This window comes from Rhea pennata, chromosome 25 (assembly GCF_028389875.1).
Source record: "Rhea pennata isolate bPtePen1 chromosome 25, bPtePen1.pri, whole genome shotgun sequence".
Taxonomy (NCBI): Eukaryota; Metazoa; Chordata; class Aves; order Rheiformes; family Rheidae; genus Rhea; species Rhea pennata.
The window spans coordinates 2,726,400-2,754,362 of NC_084687.1; the positions used below are offsets into that span (position 1 = coordinate 2,726,400).

Below are 27,963 nucleotides of genomic sequence, written 5' to 3' on the forward strand. Positions count from 1 at the left end.
AGAGGGTCGGAGCCGGCGGGGCCGGAGCGGGCCGAGCCGAGCCGAGCCGAGCCGAGCCGAGCCGAGCCGAGCCGAGCCGAGCCGAGCGCCCTGTCCCGCCTCGCCCCACCTCTCCGCGCCCGGTGCCGCTCGCGGGCCCGGCCCGGCCCGCCGCCGCAGGATGTCGGTACCGGACTCGGCCGGCGGCGACGAGGTGAAGCAGGCCAAGGAGATCGAGGACGCCGAGAAGTTCTCCTTCATGGCCACCGTCACCAAGGCGCCCAAGAAGGTACCGGCGGGCGGCCCGGGCGGCGGGAGCGGTGCCGGCACCGCGGACAGAACCGGGGCCGGCCCGGTTCGGGGTTGGGGGGGGGATCGGGACCGGGGTCGGCCCGGTTCGGGGTTGGGGCAGATCGGGACCGGGGACGGCCTCGGTTCGGGGTTGGAGGGGATCGGGACCGGGGTCGGTCCCGGTTCGGGGTTGGAGGGGATCGGGACCGGGGTCGGTCCCGGTTCGGGGTTGGGAGGGGGATCGGGACCGGGGTCGGCCCCGGTTCGGGGGGGGGGGGCATCAGGACCGAAATCTGTCCTGGTTTGGGGTTGGGAGGGAGGTGATCATGACCGGAGTCGATCCTGGTTCTGGTATGGGGGGAGGATTGGGATCGAGGTCAGTCCCAGTTTGGGGCTGGTGATGGGATCAGGACCAGGAGCTGTCATGGTTTGAGGTATGTGGGGGGATCGGGACCGGAGTCAGTCCTGGTTCGGGGTTGGGGGGGGTTCGGGACTAGGAGCTGTCCTGGTTCAGGGATGAGGTGGATTGAGACCAGGGTCAGTCCTGGTTCAGGATTGGGGGGGATCAGGACTAGGATCAGTCCCAGTTCTGGGAGGGGGGAGATCGGGAACCAGGATCAGTCCCGGTTTGGGGTTGGGGGGGGATTGGGACCAGGGTCAGTCCTGGTTCAGGGTTGGGGGAAATCGGGACTGGGATCTGTCCCAGTTTGGGGAGGGGGGAGCAGGACCATGGTGTGTCCTGGTTTGGGGAGGGGAGAGCAGTGCCAGGGTCAAGGGGGGCTGGTGATGGGGCTGGCCCAATTCTTAATGGGAGCTGGACTGGGAAATAGGGGGGATAGTCCAGTTGGGAGATGGGTACTGGAAAAAGGGGACTTTGATTGTTTTGGAAACGGGGGGGCCTGACCCCATTCAACAGGGGTGGAGGAGAGAAGCTGGTGTTGGGTTCAGAGGGGACTGGTACCAGGAAATGGTGTTTGGCCCCATTTGGAGTACATCTGGTGTCAGAAAGGGGCTGTTGGCCCAGTTTGAAGGGAGCAGATGTAGTACTGGGGGCCCTGTACTGGGCTATGCCTCCGATCCAGGTTGGGCAAGAGGAGGTGCTGATGGGGGACTGGCATTAGCAGTGGGGGGAGCTGGGGCCCGATGCAGGACGGCCTCATCTGGAGGGTGCTCGGGCCAGGGGCAGGTACGGCTCTGGGAGGAAGGAACAGGTCTGGTGGGTCCAGCTCAGCATCGTGGAGCTGGGCTGGCCGAATCGGGGAGGGAGCAGAGCAGAGGCACTGGCTTGGCGGGGTCCTGGGTGCCCCACGGCAGGGGTAGAGATGGGGGGAGACCCATTAAATGGGGTGAGCTGGCTGCAATGACCGGGGGAACTACCGTAGGTCATCCTGAAGGGCGACAGTAGGAAATTCAGAGTGTGGAACATTTGGAGATGCGGTGGTTCGCCGGAGGCTTGGGTAGGAGCACGTTGGGGCTCGGGGCAGAGGCTGCCAGAGCAGCCCCCAGCTGTGAGCTCTCCCAAGTCACCTCTTCACCCTTTCGTCCTTGAAGGCCTTCTCCAAGGAGCACCCAAAATCTCCCCGTGCTGTCCCCCTGCCAGCGGCGGCCCTGCTTGCATAACCCTCGGCAAAGTTGAGGACGGGCGAGCTCTGCCTGCGACGCTGGGCGGCTGCTTTGGCAGGGCGCGCGGGACCTCGGCTACTGCGGCTGGCCGGCTTTGAGATGGGCCAGCGCTCGGCCGGCAGAGACGGAGCGGACGCTTGCGTGCGGCTGCGTAGCTAGGTGCTGGGCTTCGCTGATGGGCTGCCGGGGTCGCGGCTGCCGCCGGCGCGGTGGATTTGTGCTGCGAGCGCCGCGCGGGTGCCCGGAGGCCCCTGCCGTGCCGAACATCGTGTTCTCCCCGGGGCTGCGGCCGCGTGCCTTGGCGTGGTGAGCCGAGGGCAGAGCAGTCGCAGCGAATGCAAATGTCTTCCTTCCCCGGGGGATGCGTCTCTTGCTCTGGCAAGCCGTGGGATTAGGGGAACGTTAGGCCCTTGGGGAAAGGGCCAACGCAGTTGGCTGCGTTTGGGGTGTCTTTCCTCGTCCAGGCTTTTGGGCTGACGTGTGGCTGCCGGGGAGCGGAGGGTCTGGTGGGTCTCCCTGCACCTCCCTTGTGTTTATCCGGGCTGTGGACGTAGCCCGGAGCAAGGAGCGGAGGAATGCAGAGCTGGGATCTGCCTCTTTCCAGAGGTGGCTCGGCAGCACAGCCAGACACGGCTCAAACTTGGGGATTTTTTTTCCCCTTTTTATCGTCAGCATCTTCCACGAGAGCTGTGCAGTTAACAGTGTGAGGTTGTGGCGGTGAACGTTACCAGCCAGCTGATCTGAGAGGGAAGAGGGAACTACTAAAGCTTAAGTATCCTACAAGGCCAAAATACAAGTAGTAGAAGGGAATGCAAGTGCGTGGAGGGGGGAAGTCCAGCATCTTCTGGGGTTTTGCTCGTGTCTGTGGAGATATGGGGTGCCGCGTTACCCCCTTGAAATTACTGCTGTGCATATAGGCTTGTTTCACAGCCACAGAGCAACCGTCAGACTCTGGGGCTGCTGCAGCCTTTCCCGGCTGGGTGATGCTGTTAAAGGTGCCCAGAGCAACGCAAGACATTTGAGGTTGATAACATCAGCAGGCAGTGAGATCTTGGGGAGCGTGCGATGCAACTGAGGTCAAGGAACAAAACGCTTTGGGCCCTGTTTTCCTTGCCTGGCTAGTTACTGTGAATAGCGCTCAGCCAGAGCGGAGGCCTTGGCAGGAGAAAGAAAGGACGAGGAGGGGAGAATTGCCCTCCTGTGATAAGCTGTTGAGTGCCCCCAGCTCAAGGCATTTTCATATGTCTTCAAAGCAGGATCACAATGAAACCATTAAAATACTTTTTTTGTTTAAATGCGAGTCAAAGTGACTTGCGCACTTGCTTTTTTTTTCTTTTTTTTCTTTGAAGCTCTCCACTTGGTCAGAGGCCTGGGGAGGAGACGGCCAGGACAGGCTAATTTTACCTGTATGGAGATGGAGGGAATCTGCGTGGAGCGCTGTTGAAGCAGCGTCCCGGATAGTTTTTTTTTGGCTCCTTTAGCTTCAGCGATGTAGTTTGCACGAGGCATTGGAGACGGAGGGAGCGGGTCCGAGGTTCGCGCAGGCTCGGGCTCCTTTGTGTGCCCTGCTGAATAGCTTTTCATTGAAGAGCCTTGACTTGCATCGGCGCTCACAGAAAGGGCCAGCGCGCAGCAGAGGAGCTGGCGCGAGGAGCCTGCGAGCGTCCCGTATCCGGCACCGGGGAGCTGGCGCTGCGGTTCCCCCAGGGTCGGAGCCCAGCTCGGCCCTAGAGGAAGGTCTTGGACGTAGCCGGAGGGCACGCTGGCCCTGTGCATCCTCTGAAGAAGTCACCGTGCTCCTTGCCTTCAGGAGCCATCCTGTGATCTACGTAACCAGCCCGAGGGATCTCTGACGTATTTATTTCCCCTCTTGGCATTGACTCGGTTAAGACGAAAAAGTGAAACAGCAGGAGGTAAGAGATTAAATGCGATCAACTCTGGGTTTAAGAAGGAGCCAAAGCAGTTGAGGTGAGCAGAGCTGTAGTCTTTCTGCAGAAATGTGGTTGGTTTTCCCCTCAGAGTCAGGGTTGTCTGGCTTTGCCAAAGCTCCCTTTTCGCTGCAGTTTACTGGAAATTGGGCTGTCAGCAAAATAACACCAGCTTTGGGCGGAGTGAGGCGGTTCCTTGGCAGGGAGTGATTTGAAGGCAGAGGTGAGCGATATTGAGCCTTTTACTTTCTCCAGTACGTGCCTAGATTTTGCTGGAGGATTTTAGAAATACTGGGGCTTGTGCCTTGCCCGGGTAGGAGTGAATGTGGGTTCGTCTAAGCAGGAGAAGGAGGAGAGCTCAAGGGCACAGTGTGCTCCTCTGGATCCCTGTGTCCCATCACCGCTGCACCTGGGCATCTGCTCTTCTGTCTCGCTGTTGTCCTGGAGGTGCCCTTGGATTCAGAAAGCAACTGCTGTCGCGTCAGCCGGTCAGCGGAGCCTTTAAACTCCCGGCTGAGCTGGGCGGCGTGTTCCCTAGAGCGGGGCGTGATGTGACACTGCGCCTGGGGACCGGTGGCAGAGCAGAGAGCCTTGACAAGTCCTGTCCCCGCCTGTCCCTTGGCCCGAGCCGGGCTGCGCCCTTGTCGCGTGGCGCCGGCCGTCCTGTCGGATCGGATGATGGAGTCAAAGCAGAGGGAGCGCGCGATATCTGCCCAGGCTGCGTCCCCTGGTGCCTGCCCCCCCTCCTCGCCTGCCCCTTCGCACCTGGGTGCCGGCAGACGGACGCGTTCCCACTCTGCGGGCAGATCTGCTTATTCACGCAGCCGAGCAGGAGCGCAAAATGAGCTCCAGCCTCCCGTCTGCCCTCGGGGAGCCGCAAGCTTCGCGCCACCCCTGCGTGCCCCGCGAAGCCGGCGAGCCCGTCGCCCGCGCTTCGGTGCGCTTCACGGCTGGGGGCTGCGCGGCGCTGGCTCTGCGGCTGCGGTCGCTGCGACCCTGCGGATGCCGGCGTCAGAGGAGCCCCGCGGAGGCTGCGTGCCGGCGGCGCGGAGGAGAATGCTAATGCACCGTGCTGCGGCTTTGCAGTGGTACGGAGCCAGAGCTGTGCGCTGGCTGATGCAGGGGTGGCACGACACGGGAGCGTGGGAAGGAGAGAACGCGGGGAAAAGCTGCGGAGCCAACAGGAGGACGGCCGCCCCCAGAAGGGGCTTGCTGTCTTCCCCAAAGCATCATCTCTGCTGCTGCTTTTTGAGGTTACCTGCGTGTGCTGCTCTCCTGCTGCCTGAGCAGGGTCTGACCTTGCTGCAGTCTGCTCCTTCCCTGCCCCTTGCGCAGCCCCTTCCTGGACCTGGGCTTTTTGCTCCGTTTCTCCTGGTTCCAGGGTGTCTCAGGTCTCTGCAGTTCTGCTCTTGCAGGCAGGGTGCTAACGAATCTGTCTTCTCCTTAGATCTGTCAAGAGGACAAGGTTATCCTTGTTTATTCTGACAGAGCTGCTAGACTAGCTTGTTTTTTCCCCTTTCTTTTATTTGATCCCTTAAATGGGCAGGCTGCTTGTAAATCTTCCTCTGCCTTTGAGTGCTTGTCCCACCATCTCCTTGCTTGGTTGCTTAGTGGTGCATTTAACTGTCACCTCCTTACCCAAATCCTCTATGTTATTTTAATTTCTCACCCTCTTCTCATCTCCATACAGTTTTTCCTTCCGATATTGAGCTGTTCAGGCTGGGGTGTGGTTAAAGCATCATCCTACTCTTCATACACCACCTGGGATAGATCTGGCTTTTCTTGGGGTGCAGAAAGACAGTAATAAGTGAATGCATTGCTGTGGTTAGATGATCAGCTCAAGCCTGACCTGATGATCTAACCCATGGCGAGTGCAAACCACAAGGATGTTTTAAACTAAGATGATTTACTTTGTAGTTGCTGGGGGCTGGCAGCAGAAAGGCCATTGGTGGTGCTTTGTTAAATGACAGAATCTTAATTATTTCTGTTTTAAGTTGCTCTTCACCTTGACCCCTTCTCACCACTCTGGCTTCTTGGAGGGTCTCGCTGCTGTCTGTAAGGGAGGTCTGTCCCTGTGACCCAGGCCTGCTGCAAGACCAGAAGATGCTGATCTAAGTTCTCCTTGAACTGAAGAGCAGGAAGAAAGGAGCTTTTGGGGATCTGACCAAAAACGAGCAGTCTTCAAAATAACATTCCAGGGCAAACGGTTTTTGCATCTCTGTTCTCCTTCTCCTCCAGTTGTGTGAGGTAGGCTCAGCTTGCACTATGGTGTCTGGTCTTTGGAGATAGGAAAGGAGTTGGATATTCATCCCGTGCAGTCTTCAGAAGCAGCTCTTGTCTTGTTTTGATGGTGCTGGCTTCAGATGTGTGGGAGTTGGGGCTAGCCCATCTGAACAGTGCTGGTTCTACTTGCTCCATTCCAGTTCCAGTCTGGGCCTCGAGATCTCTTAGTGGGAACAAAGTGGGGCCTTCCCGTGTGAGCCACCAGAACTGGAGCATGGGAAGTGGGCTGGTGACAGAAGAGCAGTGTTTTCTTTAGGCCTTTCCCAAAATGTGAGGTTGTCTTGTACCAGGGACCAGCCTATATCAATACTTTCTTTGGGACCCTGACAGTTTTCACCATGCTGCTTTTCTAGCCTATGCAAATGTTGGAGTCTGTTCTGTGCTCCTTGCTAAAGGTTGTGCTTTGAGGTGGGTTTTTTTTTTTTTTTTTTTTTTGCTCTGGAAAACAGCCCTTCAAGGCTAGGTGGGAGTTGACCCTTTCAGATAACTGTTTGGCTAAATGTAGAGCTTTGCAGGTGAGGCTGCGGCGTGATTCCTCCAAGAGGTCAGCAAGTGAATTGTCCCAGGTGTTTGGGCAAAGGAGAGTGTGGGACTTGCTTGCTCTGAGTAGCACTCGGTGGAGGAGGCTTGCTCGTGCCTGGCTGTCTTTATCATCAGGAGTTTCCTGTGGCGACGTTCCCGTTTGCAGAAGGCTTGTTGCGTTTCCTGTTGAGCTCTTTGATTAGTGCTGCTTATCTGGGGACTCTGATTCACGTTCACCGAGCAGATCGTGGTGACGTTTGAGGTGACTGTTCCAGAGCCTGCTACTGGTGCCACAGAGCAACGGGTGCAAATGACCTTGTGCTAATGCTTCTGCAGTGTATAACTGATTGGCCTGACCCTACTTTATCAGTGAGTTAAGGGACTGAGGATTGGATCAGTGGAGGGCTGGGTCCAGTGTAGGAGGGTCACGGAGTCCTGTAGAGGAGGGATGGTGAGGAGGACCATCTTGTTACCATTGCAGCCCCTCTTTCAAGGCCCTCTACAGTGACTGAACGGCTCTGTCCCATGATTTAGGTCATCGTTGTATCTCAACCACCTCTCTTTGATTCAGCCTGTTTTGTACTATACCCCTTAACCTTAGGCTGAACATCATCATGGCATGCTTCTCCCACATGGCTAGCCCTCAACATGGCAAGACATGGGGAAATGGGTGCCTTGGGGTGTCTCGGTGGATGGTCCAAGCAGAGAGCTGCTGCTTGGGCTGTTTTTTGAGCAGCCCTTGAGGCTGAGGCTGGTGTGTGGCTGTTCTCCCTCGCTGACCCCATGGGCTCCCTGGCTCTGGGAAAGCGGGACGCGGAAGTTGTGGCTATTCATGCCCTTTGGGAGGCCGCCCTGCTTGCCCTGTCGCATAGGGCTGCTTGAACTGTGAATTTTAATTACACTTTGGGATCAATACGGTGGCCTTGGTAACGAGCTTATTGCTGCTGCAGAATCTGTTTACTGCAGGTTGGTGACAGCCAAAGAACTTAGGTGGCCGAGGACGTGATGTTCCAGCTAGTCAAAGAGGCTGCATTGTAATTTGGGTGAGGATCCCACAACCGCCAGGGAGGTGGGTACAGCTTTTCTTTGGCTGCATCCTGCAGACTTGGAGTCTGCATGCAGGTCCCATTCCTGACCAGCAAAGGAAAGTTCAGAAGCAGTGATTTGGGTGGGGGCTGCAGAATCCTAGTTTGGAAATGAAGCGTGTATGTAAGGAATGGCTCCTTTCAGGCTTTATGGGGAGAGGGGAGGTAGGAACCTAGAAAGGAGGTTCCTTGGGGCTTTGCCCTGCTGAAATCCGCTTTGTTTTCTCCTTCCAAGTAGCCTGGGGTGAGGTTCTACCTGTGTCTGCTGTTTTCTTTCTCTTTTCCTTTGCCTTCCCGCAGGGAGCCCTGAATATTGCACATTCTTTTTCTGGCACTGTAGGGAGAGGCTTAATTCCAACCTGGGCATATTTTGGAGCGAGAACATCTGGCTGATCCCTGTTGACCTTGGAGCAGTCAGTCGTTTGCAGACAGTGTAGCCTGGATCTCTGTGCATAAACTAAATCCTTCTCCAGATATACCCTGAACTCTCCATCCCAGCAAGGAGATAGCAGTTGACTTCTAATCGTTCTCCCTTTCCTTGGAAGGGGCTAAGGGAAGGGGCTTAACTGTGTGAATCAACCCTGTTTTGCAGAAAGGGGATGTAGCTAGCTGTTCTGCAACGTGGGGAGTCAGCCTCCGAGAGGGTGATGTGCTATTGATATTTGTCTGTCCTGGTAGTGATTCTTGTAGACTCTTGAGCAGCAAACAGCCTAAGCTGAAGCCTGGGGTTTCTCTCTTGCCTTGCAGCCCCTCTAATCAGAGGTTGGTGCCAAATGGAAAGTCATTCTCAAAGCTGATAAAAAGGAGTGTAGTGATAACCAAGAGCTGGGCTGCTCTAGACAACGTGCTTGTGGAAATACTGGTGCAGTGGGCTCAGGGAGGTCCGGTCTGTGCAAGGCATGTCGTGAAAATGAGAGAGTTTTCCCTCTTGAAGGCTGGAGCACTTTCCTTGAGCTTCCAGTTGCACTGCTGTATTTCCTGACTCTCTGGGATGTATTGCAAATAGACTGCTCCTGTTTGGAGCTGATCTTGCCAGACATTTTCCCATAGAGACATGGCATGGGGATGAAGGGTCTTTGAACTGTAGCTGGGGTCTAACCTGGGTGGTTTTTGTCATGTTGGTCTCTTGAAAGACTTCAGAATGGGCCGGATAACCTGGTACTGACCTGGCTATGTTTTGTGCCACATCAGAGTTCAGTTTTGTTGGTCATCGTCACTCTCTTAAAGAAGTGATAAGGGCTGAGGTGGTTCAAACTTCACATGCCAGTGAGGGAGAAGCTTGGTGTTCTGGGTCTGTGGGATAGAGCTGCTCCGGTGGGTGGTACCTCCTTGGAAAAGATACTGTCCTGTAGCACCAAGCAGGCAGAGCAGAGCGTGGCCCACAGCAGTGCTGGGTGCTCCTGACTGCTGCGGTGAAAGGAAGGATCCTTGCAAGGATCGGTGATTTTGCAAGCCAGTTCTGGGGAGGAGAAGGAGGCAGATAGGACACTCACTGTGCTGGGTAATGTGTTCCTCCACAGACTGATCTGTTCCCCCAAAACACAGGTGCTACTTTAGGATGGTGGAGGAAAGGTCTTGGCTTTTCTCCCGGTCAGCTACAGGCTGTGGCTATCCCTTGCTTTGGGCCCACATGGAGTGGCTAAACAAGCCTTCCTTGGAGAGAACAACGTCCAGTTTGATGGCATTTCCAGGCATTTCCTTGCTCTTGTACAGCTGTGATGGTAGAGGAGTTTTGTTTTCTAATTAATTTACAAATCAACTTTAATTACAGGACATTCCCTATAAGCTCTGACACACAAATTTCCATGGGTTTCAAAATCACAAGTGGTCAGACAGCCCGTTTGAGGCTGTTAGTCCTTGGTTTGGCCCACAAGCCGCTGTGCACGACTTCATACGCAGTCCTGTTCATGAAATGCTCCTGGCGAGGTAATTCCGATTTATATCAATTATCTTATTCCTCCAATACTTGCTTTGCTGTAGACACATACCTGGGTAGTTACTGCAGATCACCTGGCAGATGCTAAGTTTGTGTCTCCAAACCCATCATGGCCAGCTCTGATGAGCGAGTAGCCCATTAAAGACCATCAGGCTGTGCTTTCCCTTTTTCCAGGCCTCTTATCTATCCTCCACATACCATAATATCGCCAGTATGTCTGGCCAGGGGATGTGTGTGAGCTAATTAGTTGACCCAGCAAGCTGAGCAAATTGCTTTTCGCATTGTGCGCTGCGGGAAGCAATGTTTGCCGGTCCGGGGAGCCGCGGTCCCACGCGGTGCTGCGCCGGTGTCGTAGATCAGCCCCGGTCAGCGCTGCCGGGGTTAACCTCTGAGTAGGGCTGGGTGATCGCTGCCTTGAAAGGTCCTGGGTGTTGAACTCTTGCCTGCTTCTGCTTTGACACCTACCTTCTGCATAAAGCGCGGCGCGATCCTTTGCCTCGAAACCTCCGAGTCCAAGGACCAGATGCGTTATCTCCTGACGGAGCTCTTTCCCTGTGCTGCTGGTGGAAGGAGTGCACCTTCGACCTCCAGGTGTTTATAAGGCTGTAATTATTCCCAGTTACTTTTTAACAGTTGAACACTTAAAATCACATTTATTTTATTTAACGTGGCGTTCTGTTTATTTTTCCCTTAACCGGCATTTATAGTGATTCCCACAATGACTAAAACCTTGCGGCTGTTTCTAGCCCTGCGAACAGGCCCATTTCTTTCCTGGTGTTGCTTGTTCTCTGCTGAGCACCAGGATTCGGGTGAAAATCCTTAATTCTCATCTAGTACACATGGGAAATTGTTTTTTCCAGTGCCTTAGCCAACCAGCCCTTCTTTGTCAGTGAAGGACTGGAGGCTGGTATTCGGGCTTGGCCGGTTTACTTTGCCAGGACCCCAGTGCTCTCCGTCTCCCTGTCGGGAACAGCATAAAGATTTCCAGACGGAGATCTGGCAGCCGGCTGCAATTCCCGGTTGGGGAATTGGAGGCTGTGGGGAGAGGTCTCTGCCACTCCAGGAGAAAACACCCTGCCTTGAGACCTATCTCGGAGCGAGGAGCTAAAGGAACGCATCCGAGCGGCACCGAGTTCGCCCGCCCCGCTTGCCGGCAGCGGCCCTCGGACAGCTGCGCTGTCCCCGCACGTGAAGGTTTGAGGTTTCTTTTCGAGTCCTGCCTAGCCGAAGTCGGGCAACCTGCACGCCGCCGAGGAACGACGCGCGAAAGCCTTGCTGTTTTGAAGGCCACGTCTGGAGGAGGAGGAGGAGGAGGAGCAGCAAACAGGGCTGGATCTCCTTGGTCCAGCCATCTTTTCTTCATCGGGTCCCTGGGGAAAGCTCCGTGCCTGTAGCTTTCCCCAGGGACCCGGTGCTGTGCCGGGAGGCGCGGAGGGTCAGGCGGTACCTGGGAGCCGATCGCGTGCCGAGCGCCGGCGTGCAGAGCTGCTCTTCCAACCTGGCTGTGCGCGTGCTCCTCCGTTAAGGGAGGCATTGGGCATCCTACGGCGAAACTCCTCCGCCCGGGCCTGCCCCGGCCTCGTGCTTTCTCTGGGGGATCTTTTGCTGATTTGGATGGAGGGGGGAGAGGGCTGGCATGCAGCGTGTTCCCTGCCCTTTCCTTTGGGAGCCCGTGGGAATGGGGGCTTGGCAGATGCCAGCCCGCGAAGCGAGGCAGAGCGGCTCCGAGGAGAGCAGCAGCCGAGTCCTCTAAACACCCCGGAGCCCTGCCGAGGGGGAAGGCACAGTGCCCTGGCGCGGCTCCGGCGCCGCGCTCGCACTCGCCGCTCCTCCACTCGGACCTGCCGCCAGCCCGCTCCCGGCTCCAGAGCCAGCAGGGAGGAGAGACATCAGGAACCCGTGAGCAAACGCCCCGGGAGGTTTTTTGGGTCGCTTTGGGGAGGGCTGTTTCTTCCCGGTCAGGACACATAGATCCCTCCTGGGACCTGGGTGGTTGCAGGAGCGGAGCCCAGGAGAAGAGCTTCATCCCCTCTCTGGAGGGGTGGCAAAAGCAAACCTGCTGCTCTGCTCCTCTTTTTGACCTAGAAAAGGAGAAAAGCCTCACGCTGGTTATTTCGTTGTTTCCTCGGCCGCTGCGTGGCTGGAGAGACCTCGGCCCCCGGGGTGCCTTTGCCCTCCCTCCCGGCTCCGCTGGTTGAATGTGATGAGTTGCTTCTGAAAAGAAATGAATGCAAACAATTGTCGTTTAGAAATGCCTAAATGTCCCAGCGTGGCCGGACCTGGCTCCTTGTGAGAAAACAGTCGCCGCTTCCCGGGAGAGCGCTGCTGGGGAAATGGTCTTTCTGCAATGATGAATTGCTGCCGATAGCCTCGGCGTTTGAAGCTGCTCGTCTCCAGGCCTGCGAGAATCAGTCCTGCTAAAAAGCTGACGATAAAATCAGCTCTGCCGTGGCTGTGAGGCTAGTAAAGAGGATGAATACTGATTTAATGTGCAAAGCGCTTCTTTGTCATGCTGGTAAACCCGGTCAAACTAGAAATGACAGACTTAAAAGGCAGGTCAAATGAGGGCAGAGCGGGCAACCAGTATCCCCAGTCTCTTTCAAAAGTTATTGTTGGCGAGAGGAGATTAAATGAAGGGAACTGGCTGCCCTGAATAGCCCTGGTCTCTGCTGCTGGCTTTTTGCAGTCGCAGGAAAAGTCCCAGGACCCTCAGTCCTTTTGGGTTTTCTCCTGGGGGCAGAAGCGGGTTACAGGAACTTTTGCTCTCCAGGTTGTGGTGGTGCTGTGAGAACATGCTCTGCTCATATTTCGTTGTGGGAAACCTTTTCGTTGTTTTGTCTCGTTTCATTGTTTCTCCCTGGGCGGCTGCTCCGTATCGTAGTGCTCCTCGCTGCCCATGGGTGATGGCAGCTCTGGAAGCAACTTTTTTTGGAGGCTGCCATGTTTTTATATGGTTCCCTGCTCCCTTCTTATCTCTCTTCTCATCTTGAATGAGCCATTCTAGGGATGGAAAAGTAGAAAACTAAAAGTAGGGTGGTCTTCTGTGGCATGGGCATGTCCGGCTCCTCCTGCACCCCAGATAAATCCAGCTGGATTTACAGAGTCTCCCCTAGCTTGGGGACGGGAGGGGGGGACTTCTCTAACTCAGTAAGGCCAAAGCACTTCTCTAGCAAGGCACGTGGGGAAACGCGGGATAAAACACTGAAGGCGGCACACCCAGCAGTCACGAGCTGCCGGTCCCTCTCTGGGGTGACGTTACCAATCCAGATCTGGAATCTGTTTGTCCTTCCAATGTTGTAATAATTAAACAAATGAGTCTGTATTTGCTGTGGCGCTTGCGGTGCTGGGTTCGGGACTGCCAGGACAGTGTGCATACGCATGGGCAGGTGCTTTATAACATAGGAAAAAGCCAGCTGCTGAAGTGGATTTTTAGCTACGTGGTGGCTTTGGGATGCACCAAGCTGAGCAGAGCAGCCAAACAAGGTGGCTAGGCTTCTCCTTGGAAGGGCTTGGGGGGCTCCCGTCACTTTTTGGGACCTTTTTTAGGGTGCAGGGCTGTATCGGAAAGGTCGAAGCTCCTTCACCTCCTGCTCTGCAAGACCGCGTGCCTGTGCACGCTGTTTGACTTGAAAGCAAGCAGCCGTTGTTGGGGAGCGTTGGAGTTGCGTGGGAATGGGTACGGTCACGCCAGGTTTCGCAAGGGGAGAAAATGTACTTCTGGCTTGGCAGGTGTGATTGAGAGCAGGCTGCGTTCAGCGTTGCTCTGCTGAACCTTGGCAGGCAGCTGTCGGGCCCTGGTGTTTCTCTGCAGAGAAACTTCCCCCAAAACCTGCCGAACCAAGGGAGGCCCTGCCTATTTGGCACTGGGCTGAGGTGCCCACCGGGATCCCGATCTGGCTCTGCTGCTGAGCCTGTAACGTGGTGGCGATACTAAGAAGAGCCCCGAGCTCTCTTTCTGGGGAGTCCTGGGTGAAAAATCAGTGCTATGTTGTTTTTTTCTCCTTGAGCTTGAATTGCTGGGATGAAAAATATTTTTCTGGCTATTAACCATTGTGCTCCACCCGGTTGGAAAAGCCATTTCCAACAGGATGAAGTTTGGGCCCTGATTATCGATTGCACTGTCTGGAGCCAGAAGTGGAGACCGTTGCTGCCGTGCAAAGGTGGCTGGACCGTTCCCGAGCCGTTCCCGGTTTCGGTTGTGTTCAGCCACAGGCTTTGCCAGGGCAACCCGTCCGCAGCAGGCAGCCCTGGATCCGCACCCCCGGCTGGAGATGCCAATCTTTCAAATTCCCACGATGTGCCGAGGGATTACGAGATTTCCCTCCTCGTAACGCCAGCGAGGGCGCCCGGCGGGTGGAGAGGTAACGCGGCCGATGGCGGCGCGAGTCGCCTTGGCCCCTTCGCCGGGCGGCAGCGCCGACCTTCCGTCCTCGCCCTCCTCTCGGCCCGCTAGCGGACGCGGCGTTAATTCAGCACAGGTCGCGTTTGGAGGGGGTTTGACGCACGAATCATTCATTCGATTAGGAAGCTGCTTGCAACGTTTGATGATAATTTTAGCCAGGGCAGATTTTGCTAAGCTGCCGAGTTCAGATGAGCTCTGGTAAAGCCACGGGAGGGATTACTGTGGTTAAGTCAGCGCTTGGTTTCTTTAGCAGTGATTTTTTTCCCCACGCAGATTCAAATTCCCCTTTTTAGGACTGCTTATTTCTCCCCAAAGTGGGGTTGTGCCTGGGAGCTGGCTCGGTGCCCACTCCGTCGCTGCCGGGAGGGGCCGGCATCTGAAGAGGATGGTGGTGTCCGGTGGTAGGCAGGTCTCTGCCAGCCAGGTGATGTTGGGATGGTGTGAAGCTGGGGAACCACAGCAGCCGTCCATCCCCACCCTCTCCTCCTCATCACATCCTGAGCGAGCTTTTTCCCAAAGAAGCTGTCCAAGCAGTGTGTTTCGCTGTGGAAAAGTGCCCTGGCCTGTGGCTCTGATGTCCTGGCTGTCCTGTAAGCGGAGATGAAAAAGCACCTGCAACCTGAGCAATGAAGCCCTGGTGATCTGCTTTTCCTCCTGGGTTCACCTCTTCCCTGGAAACCTTTCCCTGAGTTAGAGAAAATTCCCCAGCTAATGCTTTAAGTTATTTTAAAGCCAAGAGCTACTTTATGGGGCATGTTTACACTCTGGTTTGATGAGCTGCCAGAGGAAGAGGTGAGAAGGCAGAAATATTGCTGCTCTGAAGTCACTGATGTTTTTGCCTCTGGAAATGCCTATGGACAGTATGCCAGCCTTCCTCCAAGGTGATACAGGGCTTTCTCAGGCTGTCTGGAGAAGACTGATCCAAGCAATGGACCTTAAACAGTGTCCATTAGAGTCATTCCATGGTTGGGAAACCGGTGCGCCTTGCCATGGTGGGCCTGCCTGCCAGCTCCAGACCCATGCCCTGCGTGTGCTGCTCCTACCTGCCTGCTATGTCTCACGAGAAGTGCTTCTGTGCCTCTTATCTGTCGGTACCAGCTCTCCCAGCATGCTGTAGGTTGTGATGCCCTCAGGTTTTTCTTTCCTGCATGAACCAGCCTAAGACAGATGCAAAACCAAGCCTGCAACCTCCATTTAACATTCCCCTTCCTTCCACTAACACAAATTCATGCAGTTGGCATCTGAATCACGTAGCGTTCTGCCGGGAAGTCTGGTCTGGGAAGCAGATATGAGGCAGTAACATATCTGATACGGAGGAGCTGACTAAAATCCTTTTTGCAGCAGCCCCCACAAAAACATACGGGCTTCTTGCCTGGGTCTGATGATGGACTTGAGCTGGTGCCAGCAGATAGGGTTTCACCAGTCCCTTTGAGCTGGCATTGAGGTGATGAGCTGCTTGGTTTGGGGTACAGCTTGGGGGATTGGGGCTTCTAGGCTTCTCTGGCTGCTAGGGGATTGGGGCTGGGTACTTCTCTTCTCCAGCCTTTTGGAGGAGATGCTGGATTGCCCAGCATCATCGTGCACATCCTCCTGGTGGCTTAGACCGACCCGAGAGTTTCATGTCCTCATTTCCCATCCTTGCAGGTGGAAGCAAAATACCAATGCTGTTTTCAGCTCATCAGCTGGGTTTCTCCAGATGTCGTGGCTCCATTTTATGGTCTAAACAGCCATAATAGTGCTACAGTCACCCTGATCTCAGACTATGCAGATCACTCCTTTCTGGAACAGATCGTCTCAAGTAGTTTCGTTCTTTTCCCCTTGAAGACTTTCCCACATCAAAGCTTTCAGGGAGCTTTTGGGATTGTCGTGGAAAACCTTGAGACCACTGTGGCTTGTCGCTTTCCATCATCTTGATGTCTTCAGGACTCTTCTTGAGGTCTCCTAGGTCTATGGGGATGCTTTTTTAATCTTACTCTCTGCAACTATGTTTCATCCTGGTTAAGTGGCAAAATTAAATCCTGCAGTGCCACGATCTGAGGGAAGAGACCAGGTCTGGGCCTGTGGTCAGCTGCCAGGGTGGGAGTCTCCTGTGCGGTGGTGTCCAGGGAGGGAGTGGCTGGCTCTTTTCCTAATGCTCTGCTTTCATTTCCCTTTTGTCTCAGTTGCCTGTCTACTCCAGCAGCAGAAACAAGGCTTTCTGTTGGCTAGTCATGTGAGATGTTTGCAACAGTGGAGTAGTTTGGGGCTTTTTTCTCCTCCTTTTGGCCCAACACACTTGAATTTGATGAGATGGTGGTAGATGCCCCAGCACTGAGTTGCCTCTGGCTGAGTGAGGAAGGAGGGGTGGCTGTTTTAGAGCTTCTCTTACAATGGAAACATCTGTAACGCAGCGGAGATTGAAAGTCAATGCAATGTCAACTGCTTTTTGTTGAAATGTTCTCTCTTGCTGATTTTTTTTTCTCTGCTTTTACCGTCATTTTTGGAAGCGCCGTGTTTTTAACCTGTGGGATGCCCTGCTCCTGGGGAAGTGTTTGAAGAAACATGAGGGAATCCGAGTTTCTGTTGGGACCATCCCAACTTGCTTGCTGTTGTACTTCTAGGCAAAAAAAGAAAGAAATCAATCTGGACCAGTTGATACTGGGTCTGTTGGAGTGTGGACTGTGCTCTGAGCGGCACAGGTGCCTCTGCCCATGCGCAGCTTGTCTGAAGGGTTGTGTGGTATTTATGTTGTATAAGTAGTCCAGCTTTCTTGGCAGGAAACTCGAGGAACCAGAGGTGGGCTGGAGGGGATGTTTCAAGGCTTTCTGGATGCCTTTTTTTCCTTCAGGTGTTAGATGTCAAATCCTCTTTAACCTTCTGATGACAGAAATGATCAGGCAGAGGAGTGGATCCAGCTTTGGGCTCCTGTAGCCACAGATCTGTTCCCTAATACGTTTGGTAGTACTCATTTCTATGACTACAGCAGTCAAGGTTGACTGACGGGAGCCATGGGCTGGAGTAGCCTGGGAAGACAATGTGCCATAAGGAGCTTCTGCTGATTTACCGCTTCTCTCCCTTTGCACTTTTCAGCAAATCCAGTTTGCAGATGACATGCAGGAATTCACCAAGTTTCCAACCAAGACTGGCCGTCGGTCCCTGTCCCGCTCCATCTCACAGTCTTCCACTGATAGCTACAGCTCTGGTAGGTGCCACCCTCCTTGCCTCCATGTAACTGTCTCCCAAAGCCAATGTCAGTGCCACTGTGGACAGACGCTGCTCGCACTGGATGTTAGGATGCTCCATGCTGCTATGCTGTGCTCAGATATGAAGCAGATAATTTTGAGGGATTCCTGGCCTTTGGCTGGCAGCAGCATCTTCTCCCCAGATGCTGAGTATTGGGTTTTGCAGAAATTCGGATGGGTGTAGGGTTGTCCCTGTGGAGGGTCCTCTGTGCCTTGGACAGGTCTCACATGGCAGTGAAATTGGTCGCACTCAGCATAACAAAGTTTCTTAGCTACAGTAGTTTTGGGGGATGGAGGATTGTACTTCGTTGCCTCAGCTCTGAGTGGTGGCTCCATCAAAACTCAGCTACGTTGGGTTTTAATTTACCTGCCTTCCTTTAAGAGAGGTTTGTGTTCTGCTAAATGAGCCTCGTTTGCTGTCACAGCTAAACTTCAATTCATCTGCTAGCTGGATAGTTTTAGAGGTAACATGAGTGCAAAATTCATTCTGGACATTGGCTTTCCTTATGAGATCTGTAGTCTGAGACATAAGCTTGTATGCGTGTGAAAACCTGGAAGTCAAACGGAGTGTAAACCTACCTGGATGGTAGGAAGTACCCTGAGTGCCAGGCTCCTGCGATCCTGGGGTAACATGCATTTCTCTCCTGACTTAGCTGCCTCCTACACTGACAGCTCTGATGATGAGGTGTCCCCTCGTGAGAAGCAGCAAACCAACTCCAAGGGCAGCAGCAATTTCTGCGTGAAGAACATCAAGCAGGCGGAGTTTGGGCGCCGGGAGATTGAGATCGCTGAACAAGGTAAAGGTGGAGTGTGGGGTTTGTGGGGCCGGATCTTGTGCCCTCTGGAGGCCGGGAGTCGAGCCAAGGCATTTCCCGAATCTCCTGCTATGGCCTTGGATGCCTCTACTCCCTTGTCTCCACCCTCCAAATCAGCAGATTATGTGGGAAAGAACTAGACGTGACAGCAAACATTAATGGTGTGTTGAATCCATTTTCTAACAACAGCAAGGCTCTTGCAAGGCTTAATGTTCTAGTGGGTTTGGATAGGAAACCTCAATGGGCAAAGATCTCGCAATGCCTGCAGAGACATTAAAACTGACAGTCTAAACCCCTTCCCTTGGGGCTTGTGGGAAGCTGAATTACAGTTTCAGTGGGGCTGGTTGGGTAACTTTGCTTTCAGGCTCCTTTTAGACATATGTTGCCAAAACAGTGAAAGGGGGAAACAATGCAGGTGCATTTAGAGCAGCTCTTTTGATCTGTGGCAGCACTGTGCTCTTCAAGTGTGTGCTTCTCACTGATGTAATTCTGCTGCAGGGCTGGTCACCTTCATTAGCTGGGGCACATCAAATACCTTCCTTGGGCAAAACATGCCCCAGACTTATCTCAGTATGTGGTTGCAGGGGCACTTTGTCCTCAGCAGCTTTGTCAAAGTGATGAATGACACTGACATTTTGATCCCACTGTGGACAGACCTGCTTGGCCAGGGGTTGGGAGCTCTTTACCCAGCTGTATAACAACTGTGGCAAAAACCTTGGGGCTGGATGTGTCCAGAGAGACATCTGGCAGAGAGGGGTCCCTCTGGAGTAAGCCATCATTAAAACCCCTCTGTTCCTTTTACAGACATGTCTGCTCTGATTTCACTCAGGAAACGAGCTCAAGGAGAGAAGCCTTTGGCTGGAGCTAAAATCGTGGGCTGTACACACATTACAGCACAGACTGCGGTGAGTGGCTGCTTGTTCAGGGCGTCTGGGGTGGGAGAGACCAGCTTTTTCCCAAAGACAATCTCTTAGTTTCCTAGCTTTGAGGAATAGGAGGAGGCACCCCTACTTTTGTGCAGACACCTTGGAGAGGTTCTGCTGCCTGCGTTTTCCCAGGGCAGTGTTTCTTGGAGCTGATTGCAGGTCTCTCCTTGCTGTCCATTCACACCATGGCTGTCACCACTCCCCGGGGGCTGCCGCTCACCCCTCTGTGTTGCAGGTGCTGATCGAGACGCTGTGTGCGCTGGGGGCGCAGTGCCGCTGGTCTGCCTGTAACATCTATTCCACCCAAAACGAAGTGGCAGCTGCCTTGGCAGAAGCTGGTGAGTATGACAGAGCCTCAGGGAGCAATGCTTCTTTCCAGTCCCTTTCCTGGCCTTTCTTGCTTCTGTAGGCTTGTCCCAACTGGCTGTTGCTGCTTTTTTAATCCTCTCTGGAAGGTCCATATCCTTTCAGGAGTGGTTTGCAGCTGCTTTGGAAGCAGTGAGGTCTGAAATGGCACTTAGCAGCTCAGCCCAGGGCAGGGTTTGTGTGTGTGCTGCAACACAAGGAGAGTCTGTGTTGGTCTTAGGTTTAACTTTTGACCTGGTGAATGCAAATTAGATGCTAGGGGAAATAATTGTTATGTGTTTTCTGCTGTAAGGAGCAGGCAGCAGGCTGGATACCAAGATCCAGAGTTGCTGCAGTGGAGGTTTCCAAGAATGGGTTGGATCTTCAGGGAGGGATAAGCAAATCTGATCCTGCTGTAGGCTGGAATTTGACAGCTGGATGGCCTGTTGGCCTTCCTGTCTGTGGCTTTCCTGAGTTGGCCCCACTAGAGACAGCACCATGTACTTCTCCAGCCCTTTTGTGAAAGCATTTTTGCCTGTAGTGGTGGTGGAAGGACCAGGAGGAGCAGCTGTGCAAAGCTGGGTGTCAGCTTCTGCTTGGGACGCTGCTGAGCTCCTCTGACTCTATCAAACTCAGCAGATGCCAAGAATCTTCCTCTTTCCCTTCTAGGTGTTGCTGTGTTTGCCTGGAAGGGAGAATCAGAGGACGACTTCTGGTGGTGTATTGACCGCTGTGTTAATGTGGATGGCTGGCAGGCCAACATGGTAATGAGCCTTCTTCCAGCCTTTCCTCTTCCTCCTTGGAGCAGTCACCCATAGGTTCCTCACCCTTCTCTCACTGGCACTGCCGGGCTCCTTGGGGCTGTTCCCGGGAGCTCTCTGGTCCTGCTCAGGCACTTGCTGACATTGCAAAGGCCACTGAGCTGCTGCTAAAAGCAGGGTGTCCCAGTGAACGGCAGCCAAAGCTGGGTTGGGGACTGCACTGAGCTCCCATGGAGTTGTGAGGGTTGTGGAAACAGCATCCCACAGCGATCCAAGGCAACACAGCCCCATGACACGGGATCATCTCCAGCAGCATCTCTCCCTCTCTTCCCCCCTCTTTCCATCTCCCAGTGAGTCCTTTCAACAGGGGAAAACCTGACTGCCCCATGCTCTTCCTTGTCTGTTCCCTAGATCCTGGATGATGGTGGTGACCTGACCCATTGGGTTTATAAGAAATACCCCAACGTATTCAAGAAGATCCGAGGAATTGTGGAGGAAAGCGTGACTGGTGTGCACAGGTAGGAGGTTTGGGAAGGCAGTGCCTTGAGTCTGCCCTACAGAGACAAATTGTCTGGAGATTACTTCTATTGCGTTGCTGCTCTGTGCTCTGGATCTCCCTCTGTGTGGGAGGCTGTGCCCTGCCTGGTTGCCCCCGGAGAGGCTTGGTGTCTAATGACAGTATTAAAGAGGAGTAACTAGACACACTTTTGGCTTTGAGGGGGGTGTTTTTGCACCATACGGAGTTAGGGTTCTCTGCAGAATGAGCTAAGTCTGTTGCCCTTGCTTTTTCCTCATTGGTTATCTGGAAACCCTACTGAGATTAATATCCTTTGGTGTTTGAGGCCAGCTTAAGGTGTCCTGTGTTGTGACTGCTCTGGGTCCCTGGCAAGCACAGTGTGCAGCGAGACATGGGCATCTGTCACTCAGGCAGCAGGGGATGTGGTGTGGGCCTGCAGCTCTCTGGAAGCGTGTGGGTTTCCCTAGTCACACCTTTGCTCTCACCTCTCTGGTCAACCACACATATTTCTGACCTGTCTCTGCCCTCTTTCAGGCTGTACCAGCTGTCCAAGGCCGGGAAGCTGTGTGTCCCAGCCATGAATGTTAACGACTCAGTCACCAAGCAGAAATTTGACAACCTGTATTGCTGCCGAGAGTCCATTCTAGATGGGTGAGTCCAACTCTTCTCCCTGTCCCCACTTTAACTCTCACACCGGAGGATTTGGCTCCAGCTCCTCTGGAGGGGACCTGTGGTTCTTTTCTGCTTTGCCCCTTGCTGGGTGCTTGCACGGGGCACTCACTGCAGATCGCTGCCTCGTGCCAGCAGCGGTGTGCGCCTGACTAATCCCAACACAGGTCTCTCTCTGTCCCCCAGCCTGAAGAGGACCACAGATGTGATGTTTGGAGGGAAGCAAGTGGTGGTTTGTGGTTATGGGGAGGTGAGTTTCATAAGCTCCAGTTGGCAGAGCTGTGAGTCAGCACCCTGCGAGCCATCCTTCCCCCAGGGCTCAGTGTCCTGCCCCTTCCCTGCGTGAAGGCCACTCACCCTTGCTTTAGGAGATGCGACTTGTAACCTGCCTTGTGAGCCATTACCAGAGAAATCTTGCTAAAGCCTTCTGGGAGGCTGGAGAACAAGCGTGTAATTTCCCAGCCTGCCCGCAGATTAGCTGGGCTGTGAATACGACAGTTGCTGGGAACGCTGGCCTGAATAACAACTACCCATGGGTGCTCCCGTCTGGTGTCCCTGGACTGAATTCAGCATCCAGCCAGGCTGTCACTGAGCTTGTAAAAGAGGAGGTAGCACGGCAGGCTGGATCTTGCTGGCAGATAATGCTCTGGTTGGGGGAAAATCGTACCACGAACTTGCAAATGATTCCGTCTTGGAGGAGCATGGAGCCGGAAGCTGACACCTTCCCTCCATCTGTGCGCTGTCTGTGTGGGTGTTTATCTTCCCACACGGTGATGGCCCTGGCAGTAACTGCAAATGCTCTTCCCGGCAGGAACATGCTTACTAATTTATTTAGACACCAGTGGAGCCCAGCTCTGCTCAACCAAGAGGTTGTCCTGGCTCTTGCCCAGCAGCTCCAGGGTGGCGTGTGGCTCTCCAGCCATGAGGCACGCTGGGAGTTGTAGTCTCAAGGACTTGCCCTGAGTTTTACTGGATTTCTTCAAACCAAGGTAGCCCTTCCACCCTCACTGGTTTTCCCTTTCAGATGTGGGTTGGATGCCCGGTTTGCCCTACCTGGCCATTTTCAGTAGATCTGAGCTTGGAGCTGGGTGCTAAGTGAGAGTGTTTCTGGAGACGTTGTCTTCTTCAGCTTTCTTGCATGTAGCTGGTCCCCCAAAGTGGGGCTGATCATGTGTACTTACCCATACTAACACCTGGCCAGTCTGCAAGTGGCACAGAGAACTGGGCTTTGCTGGGATGCTTCAGTGCACTTTTATAGTGGGAGGAGAGTTGCTCTTATATGGGCTCTGTTCTCCCCCATGCTGATATGGGGAGCGTGGGACGGAGGATCTGTCCCCCAGTCAGTGCAGGAGAGCTCTGAATGCTGAAGGGCCCCTTGGATTTAAAGGTGGGTGGGGGAAGTTCATGCTCATCCAGATGGACTTTGACCTCCTCTCAGAGATTTGAAGGAGAAGGAGAGGTCAGAAGTGCTCCCGCAATGGTGGGGGCCATTCAAGCTTCGAGCTGCAAATGTGCTGGTTGTTGGAAACCTCCTGCCAGCAGGCTGCTATGGGGGAGGGAGACGATGCAGGAGGGTGGCTTTGGAGGGGGAGCTGGGCTTGCTGCAGAAATGCCATTCACCAGGTACGTGGCTGAGTTGCTCCAGAGCAAGGTTTCCAGGCTGTTCCCTGGCATTGGGCTGATGTCTGGGATTAGCATCTCTTGGTCTGATTTGGTGAAGCAGGGGGCTGTTGTAGGACTCGTGTCCTGCAGGTTGCTTCATGCTGATATGTTGCCTTGGCAGGTTGGCAAGGGATGCTGTGCTGCTCTGAAAGCTCTGGGAGCGATAGTCTACGTCACGGAGATTGATCCTATCTGTGCTCTCCAAGCCTGGTGAGAGATGTTGCATACTGCTTATGAGCATCATTTCATTTGTGCTCTTGTCTGACCTCTTTTAAAACCTGACACAGGCTGAAATGAAGTCAGGAGACTTCTCAGAGAGCATGTGTGTTCTGATGAGGAGGGGCTGGGGCAGCTTTCAGCGCTGGTTGAGCAGTGGGATATAAGGTGGTTGGCATCTGCCGCCAGCTGGCTTGGGAATACTGCTCGAGAGTCCATGCAGGGCTGGTTGAATGCTCCACGCATCCCTTGGCTCCTCTGACATTTGTAAGAGCAGATTTGACACCTGGGCCTGCGCACAGCCCTTCCCCTTGCATCTGGCATCCCTGGAGGTGTGGATGGATAGTCTGGTTCCTGTTGTGAGCAATTCAGAGTTCCTTTAGCAATACAGTGCCGAGATTCCTCCTGGCCTGGGGCAAATGCAGAATATGTTCTCCTCCTCCTCATGGTCCCTGTCCCCTTTTCACCCAGCATGGACGGATTTCGGGTGGTGAAGCTGAGCGAAGTTATTCGTCAGGTGGACGTCGTCATCACCTGCACAGGTATGGCAGTGCGGGGTGGGACGATTGCGGCAGGTGAGCCTTGAAGCAGGTGCTGGCTGAGATGGAGCAGTTGTTCCCAAGCGAGTGTCTGGAGGCAGGATGCTCTGGGAGAGTCGGGGATGGAGGACAGTTTGTTCCACATGCTGCTGATTTTACACGAGCAAAAAGGGCTCTCTGGGGAGAGTTTTCCCTTTCTCTGCTTTGTGACCGTAACTGTCCTCAGCACCAGGTGGGAGAGACTTCAAAGCCATGTGTTCCCAAATACGTAAAAATGTGTTTTGGGGTTTCCTGGAGCTGGTGAATTCATGGGACCGAAGATGAGCACTCAACACATGTGTCCCACTGTCCTCACAGCCAGGAGGGCTCTCATTTTTTTGAGATTCCCCTGATGTTGCTCCAGGCTGGGCCTCTCTGCAGGAAAAGATAAATTAAAGGTTTTATATCTCTGCTGCCTTGGGTTCATTTGTGCCCTCCTTGCCTGCAGGAAACAAGAATGTTGTGACCAGAGAACACCTGGATAGGATGAAAAACAGCTGCATTGTGTGTAACATGGGCCACTCCAACACTGAAATCGATGTGGTGAGTCTGCCCACAGCCTTTGGCTGGCTGTGTCTGTCCTGCTGCTCTCGAACTTGTCGACGACCGCTTCCAGCCACCTGCTGTGGCAAGTGTCCTCCTGTTATAACTTGGCCTTTTCCCCTCTCTCTTACAGACCAGCCTCCGGACCCCGGAGCTGACCTGGGAACGTGTCCGCTCACAAGTGGATCACGTCATCTGGCCGGATGGGAAGCGGGTGGTGCTGCTGGCCGAGGTGTGTTGAGGACTGTGCCGTGATGTTGTTTCGGGGAGGTAGGGTCCCTTGCTAGCCTTTCTGCAGACGTTATCACTTGTCGTGGTTGAAACGGAGATTTAACGATGCAGAAAGCTGCCTGAACAATTCATGTGTGAGAAGGGATGCAGAGCTCAGGAAAGGGTTTATTGATTTTTTTTTTCCTGGTATTTTCTCTTTTCTTGGGGTAAAGGAATTATCGTGTACCACATGCGGCCATGGTGATTCCATCTGGCTTGTTCTTTAGAGCCAGGAGACGTCTGCATCAGCGAAACACTATCTGCATCTGGCTTTAACAGAGCTTCCCACACAGCAAACAGGCTGGGTGGCTTCTCTTTCTACTTGAGTGCTCCTGGCAGTAGGAGAGACCAGCTCTTTCTAGAGACCATAAAGTCTCTCTGCCCTGTAGCAAAGGGTGGAAAACAAGGCAGGGTTTGGACACCCTAGTAACATTCGTGGCCCTTGAATCACTGCGCTCTAGTTGCTCTCTGCCCTAATAGAGACTTGATTCGATTTGTCACCACCTTTGGGGTCAAGTTGCGCTCTCAGCAAACTAGCCTCCTGCTTTCTCCTAGGGCCGTCTTCTCAACTTGAGCTGCTCCACGGTTCCCACCTTCGTTCTCTCCATCACAGCCACTACTCAGGTCGGTATGCTGCAGGGCTGGGGCTCAAAGGTTGGGCTAGTGCTCTGGGGCCTTGCATGAGCCTTGGGTGGGGAGATGGTTTGGAAGAAATTGGGAACATGCTGTCGGATGGGTTCTTGGGCTCGCACTGGAGCAAGGGATACTGTTGCCACTGCCTCTCATCTGGCATGTGGTTCTTTGGTTCCTGCTTCTTGACTGCAAGGTAACTTCTAAATGATCCAAGCTTCATGGCAGAGTTTCTGCTGTGCTGTAAGCAACCAGAGAGCTGTCTGTAAGTTTACTTCAAAGACATCTTCAGAGCAGGGCTTTGAATTCTGGATTTCTAGATCCCAAGAAACTGGGGCAAATTTGAAGGGTCTGTTGGTTAATGATTAAAACACTCGTGAGCGTCAGTGCCCTCTTGGCTGGGTGTGATACGGGTTGTGTGTTGTGCTGCTTGCCAGGGCTCTGCCTTTCCAAAGAAAACGATGACCAAGTCCAGCTCCATTCTGCGAATTGCACTCGGTGCTGACCGTGCAAACAGCACGGTGCCAAGGGCGGCCGAGGCCGGTGCGGCCCTTAATCTGCGAGCGACAGAGGAAACCTGCTGGGCTTTCCCCAGCTGACTCCTGGCTGGGCCTGACCTGCCTCCGTGATGGTAGGGGAGGATGCTAATGGTGGGGAATCTGCTTTTCCCCACACTTGTCTGTTCAAAGTGACGAAGACTGGGTGGTGTTTTGGGCCTGGCATTTGGCGGAGATGCAGTTTTACTCTTGCCAAAGGAGTGGCTATAGTTTTTAGAGCAAGGCTGTTAACTTAAAATGAGTGATCCCTTCCTTTCCATGTGACGTGGCAGCTTTATGGTGTAGGAGATTTAGAGCTGCTCCCCTTTCCTCCATCCTCATGTTCTGCTTTTCCCCCAAGCACTAAGCCCAGATGCTGCAAACAGGCTGGGTGATGTCTCATTTTTGATCCTTCTCGTCCTCCCCCAGCAGCAGTTGGATCGTGGAGCTCCAGAGAAGGATGTACCTTAGATACAAGTGTTTCCTTCAGGGAATTTTGTAAATTTTTGCCCCCTCCCTCAGACTCACGAATTCTTAGCTCTGCCTTTCCTCTTTGTCACCACTGCTGCGAGCTGTTGCGCGAGCATATGAGGTTACAAATGTTCAGCACCCCCCTGGCTGGTAGCCGTCCCTGACTGTCCCTGGGTTGTCCCCTGTGATTTCTGCAGGCTCTGGCTCTGATTGAGCTTTACAACGCTCCTGAGGGCCGTTACAAACAGGACGTCTACTTGCTGCCGAAGAAGATGGGTGAGTGAAGGAAACGATCTGCTCGGCACCCAGAACTGGGTTTCTGGACTGACTTGTCCTCCCTTGGCTGCCGTGGGGCCAGCAATTTTGGATGTGAGGAGAAATTCAATTTAGGGTTGAACAAAACTTCCAGAGAGAGGATGTGTTCAGGGAAGCCAGCGTGCTTAAAACGCTTGCTAGTTGTGTTCAAACTGTTTTCCTTAATGGTCTGCATCTTGGCAGGTAGCTCTTCTGAAAATTTCCTGGTTAGATTACATGCAACCTCTGTGCCTTTTGGTGTGTGTCCAGCCCTGTTCAGTGCCGTGGCGTGGGTTTGGCTCTGCTTTAGGGTTATGCAGCAGTGAAACCAAGGTGCTAAATGCAAGGGACTGCCTAGGTAGACCCTGTTTTAGTTCGCTGCCCCCATCTGCGTTTGCAGTGGGGTGCCCTGGCCCTTCTCCTGCCACATGGTGAGTCCACGCATCAGCTTCCCAGCCGCCGATGCGGCAACGCGCTGAGCCCCGCTTTCCTCTCCCCCTTCCAGACGAATACGTCGCCAGCTTGCACTTGCCTTCGTTCGACGCCCACCTGACAGAACTGACGGACGATCAAGCAAAATATTTGGGACTCAACAAAAATGGGCCTTTCAAACCCAACTACTACAGGTCAGTGCCGGGTCGGCAGCGCCGTGGGGCAGGGAGCTGCAGAGGCTGGAGAGAACGTCTCCTGCGTCGGGGCGGCATCGGCTCCTGGGGGCTGAGTGACTCCTTTGCGGATCACTGCCGGGGACAAGCCGGCTCTGTCCCCAAGCGCCTGCGGCCTCACTGTCCCCTTCCTTCTCTTCCAGATACTGACGGACCATATCCATGAAGGACCAGACCACACAAGGCAACATTAGAGAGATTATTTTTAAAGACCATTTTATTTTGTTTTTGTTTTTAACCAACAAAGAAACCTGTTTCTATGTTTCTTTTATCAGTGTGATTTTAAGGCCACTTTTTTTTTTCCTCTCAGTTTCACCCTTTCATGTGATCACATCTCTGTCTGATCTTGGCAGACAATCTGGGATTCGCTTCCTGCTTTGATGTGGCTGAAGCCGCCGATGGCTCCCAACCCATCGCTCCCAGAAAGGGGTTCCCTTTCCTGGTGTGTGAAGGGCAATTCATTCCTGCAATGATGTTTTTTTTTTTCCGTTTTATTTTTTGACCTTTCCAGCCTGCGTTAGTCTCAGTTGGGATACCTGCAGATATGGAAATGCTGTTCTACCTTATCTTACGTTTCTTTCTTTGTGTGGATTATCTGCAACTTCTAAATTGCCTTAAAGAGCCCAGTTTTAGCTGCTAGATCAATGCTCCTGGTGCTGCCTGGGAGCAGAGTGGCGCCTGCTGGCCACCTCGCGAATAGGTGACTGTCCCCAGCTCAGCCAGGGGCCCAGCATGGAGGTGGCTGGTGGCCCGGGGTTGGGTGTCCGCCTGGGTAGGGGGAGTTCACTGTTTCAG

General features: G+C 53.9%; 2 protein-coding genes across 2 annotated transcripts in view; one reads left to right on the forward strand and one right to left on the reverse strand.

Annotated features, from left to right (window-relative positions):
* Positions 1 to 27,439, forward strand: AHCYL1 (adenosylhomocysteinase like 1). The gene is made up of 17 exons (XM_062594966.1): positions 1 to 268; positions 17,119 to 17,230; positions 17,924 to 18,067; positions 18,890 to 18,990; positions 19,247 to 19,349; positions 20,026 to 20,120; positions 20,529 to 20,635; positions 21,169 to 21,285; positions 21,490 to 21,553; positions 23,087 to 23,175; positions 23,653 to 23,723; positions 24,208 to 24,302; positions 24,436 to 24,534; positions 25,128 to 25,196; positions 26,407 to 26,485; positions 27,009 to 27,129; positions 27,312 to 27,439. The coding sequence occupies exons 1-17, from the start codon at positions 161 to 163 to the stop codon at positions 27,316 to 27,318; spliced, it is 1,581 nt and encodes a 526-aa protein (XP_062450950.1). The 5' UTR covers positions 1 to 160; the 3' UTR covers positions 27,319 to 27,439.
* SORT1 (sortilin 1) overlaps positions 1 to 27,963 on the reverse strand; it is a 222,261-nt gene that overhangs the window by 147,881 nt on the left and 46,417 nt on the right. The gene's annotated exons all lie outside the window — the stretch shown is intronic.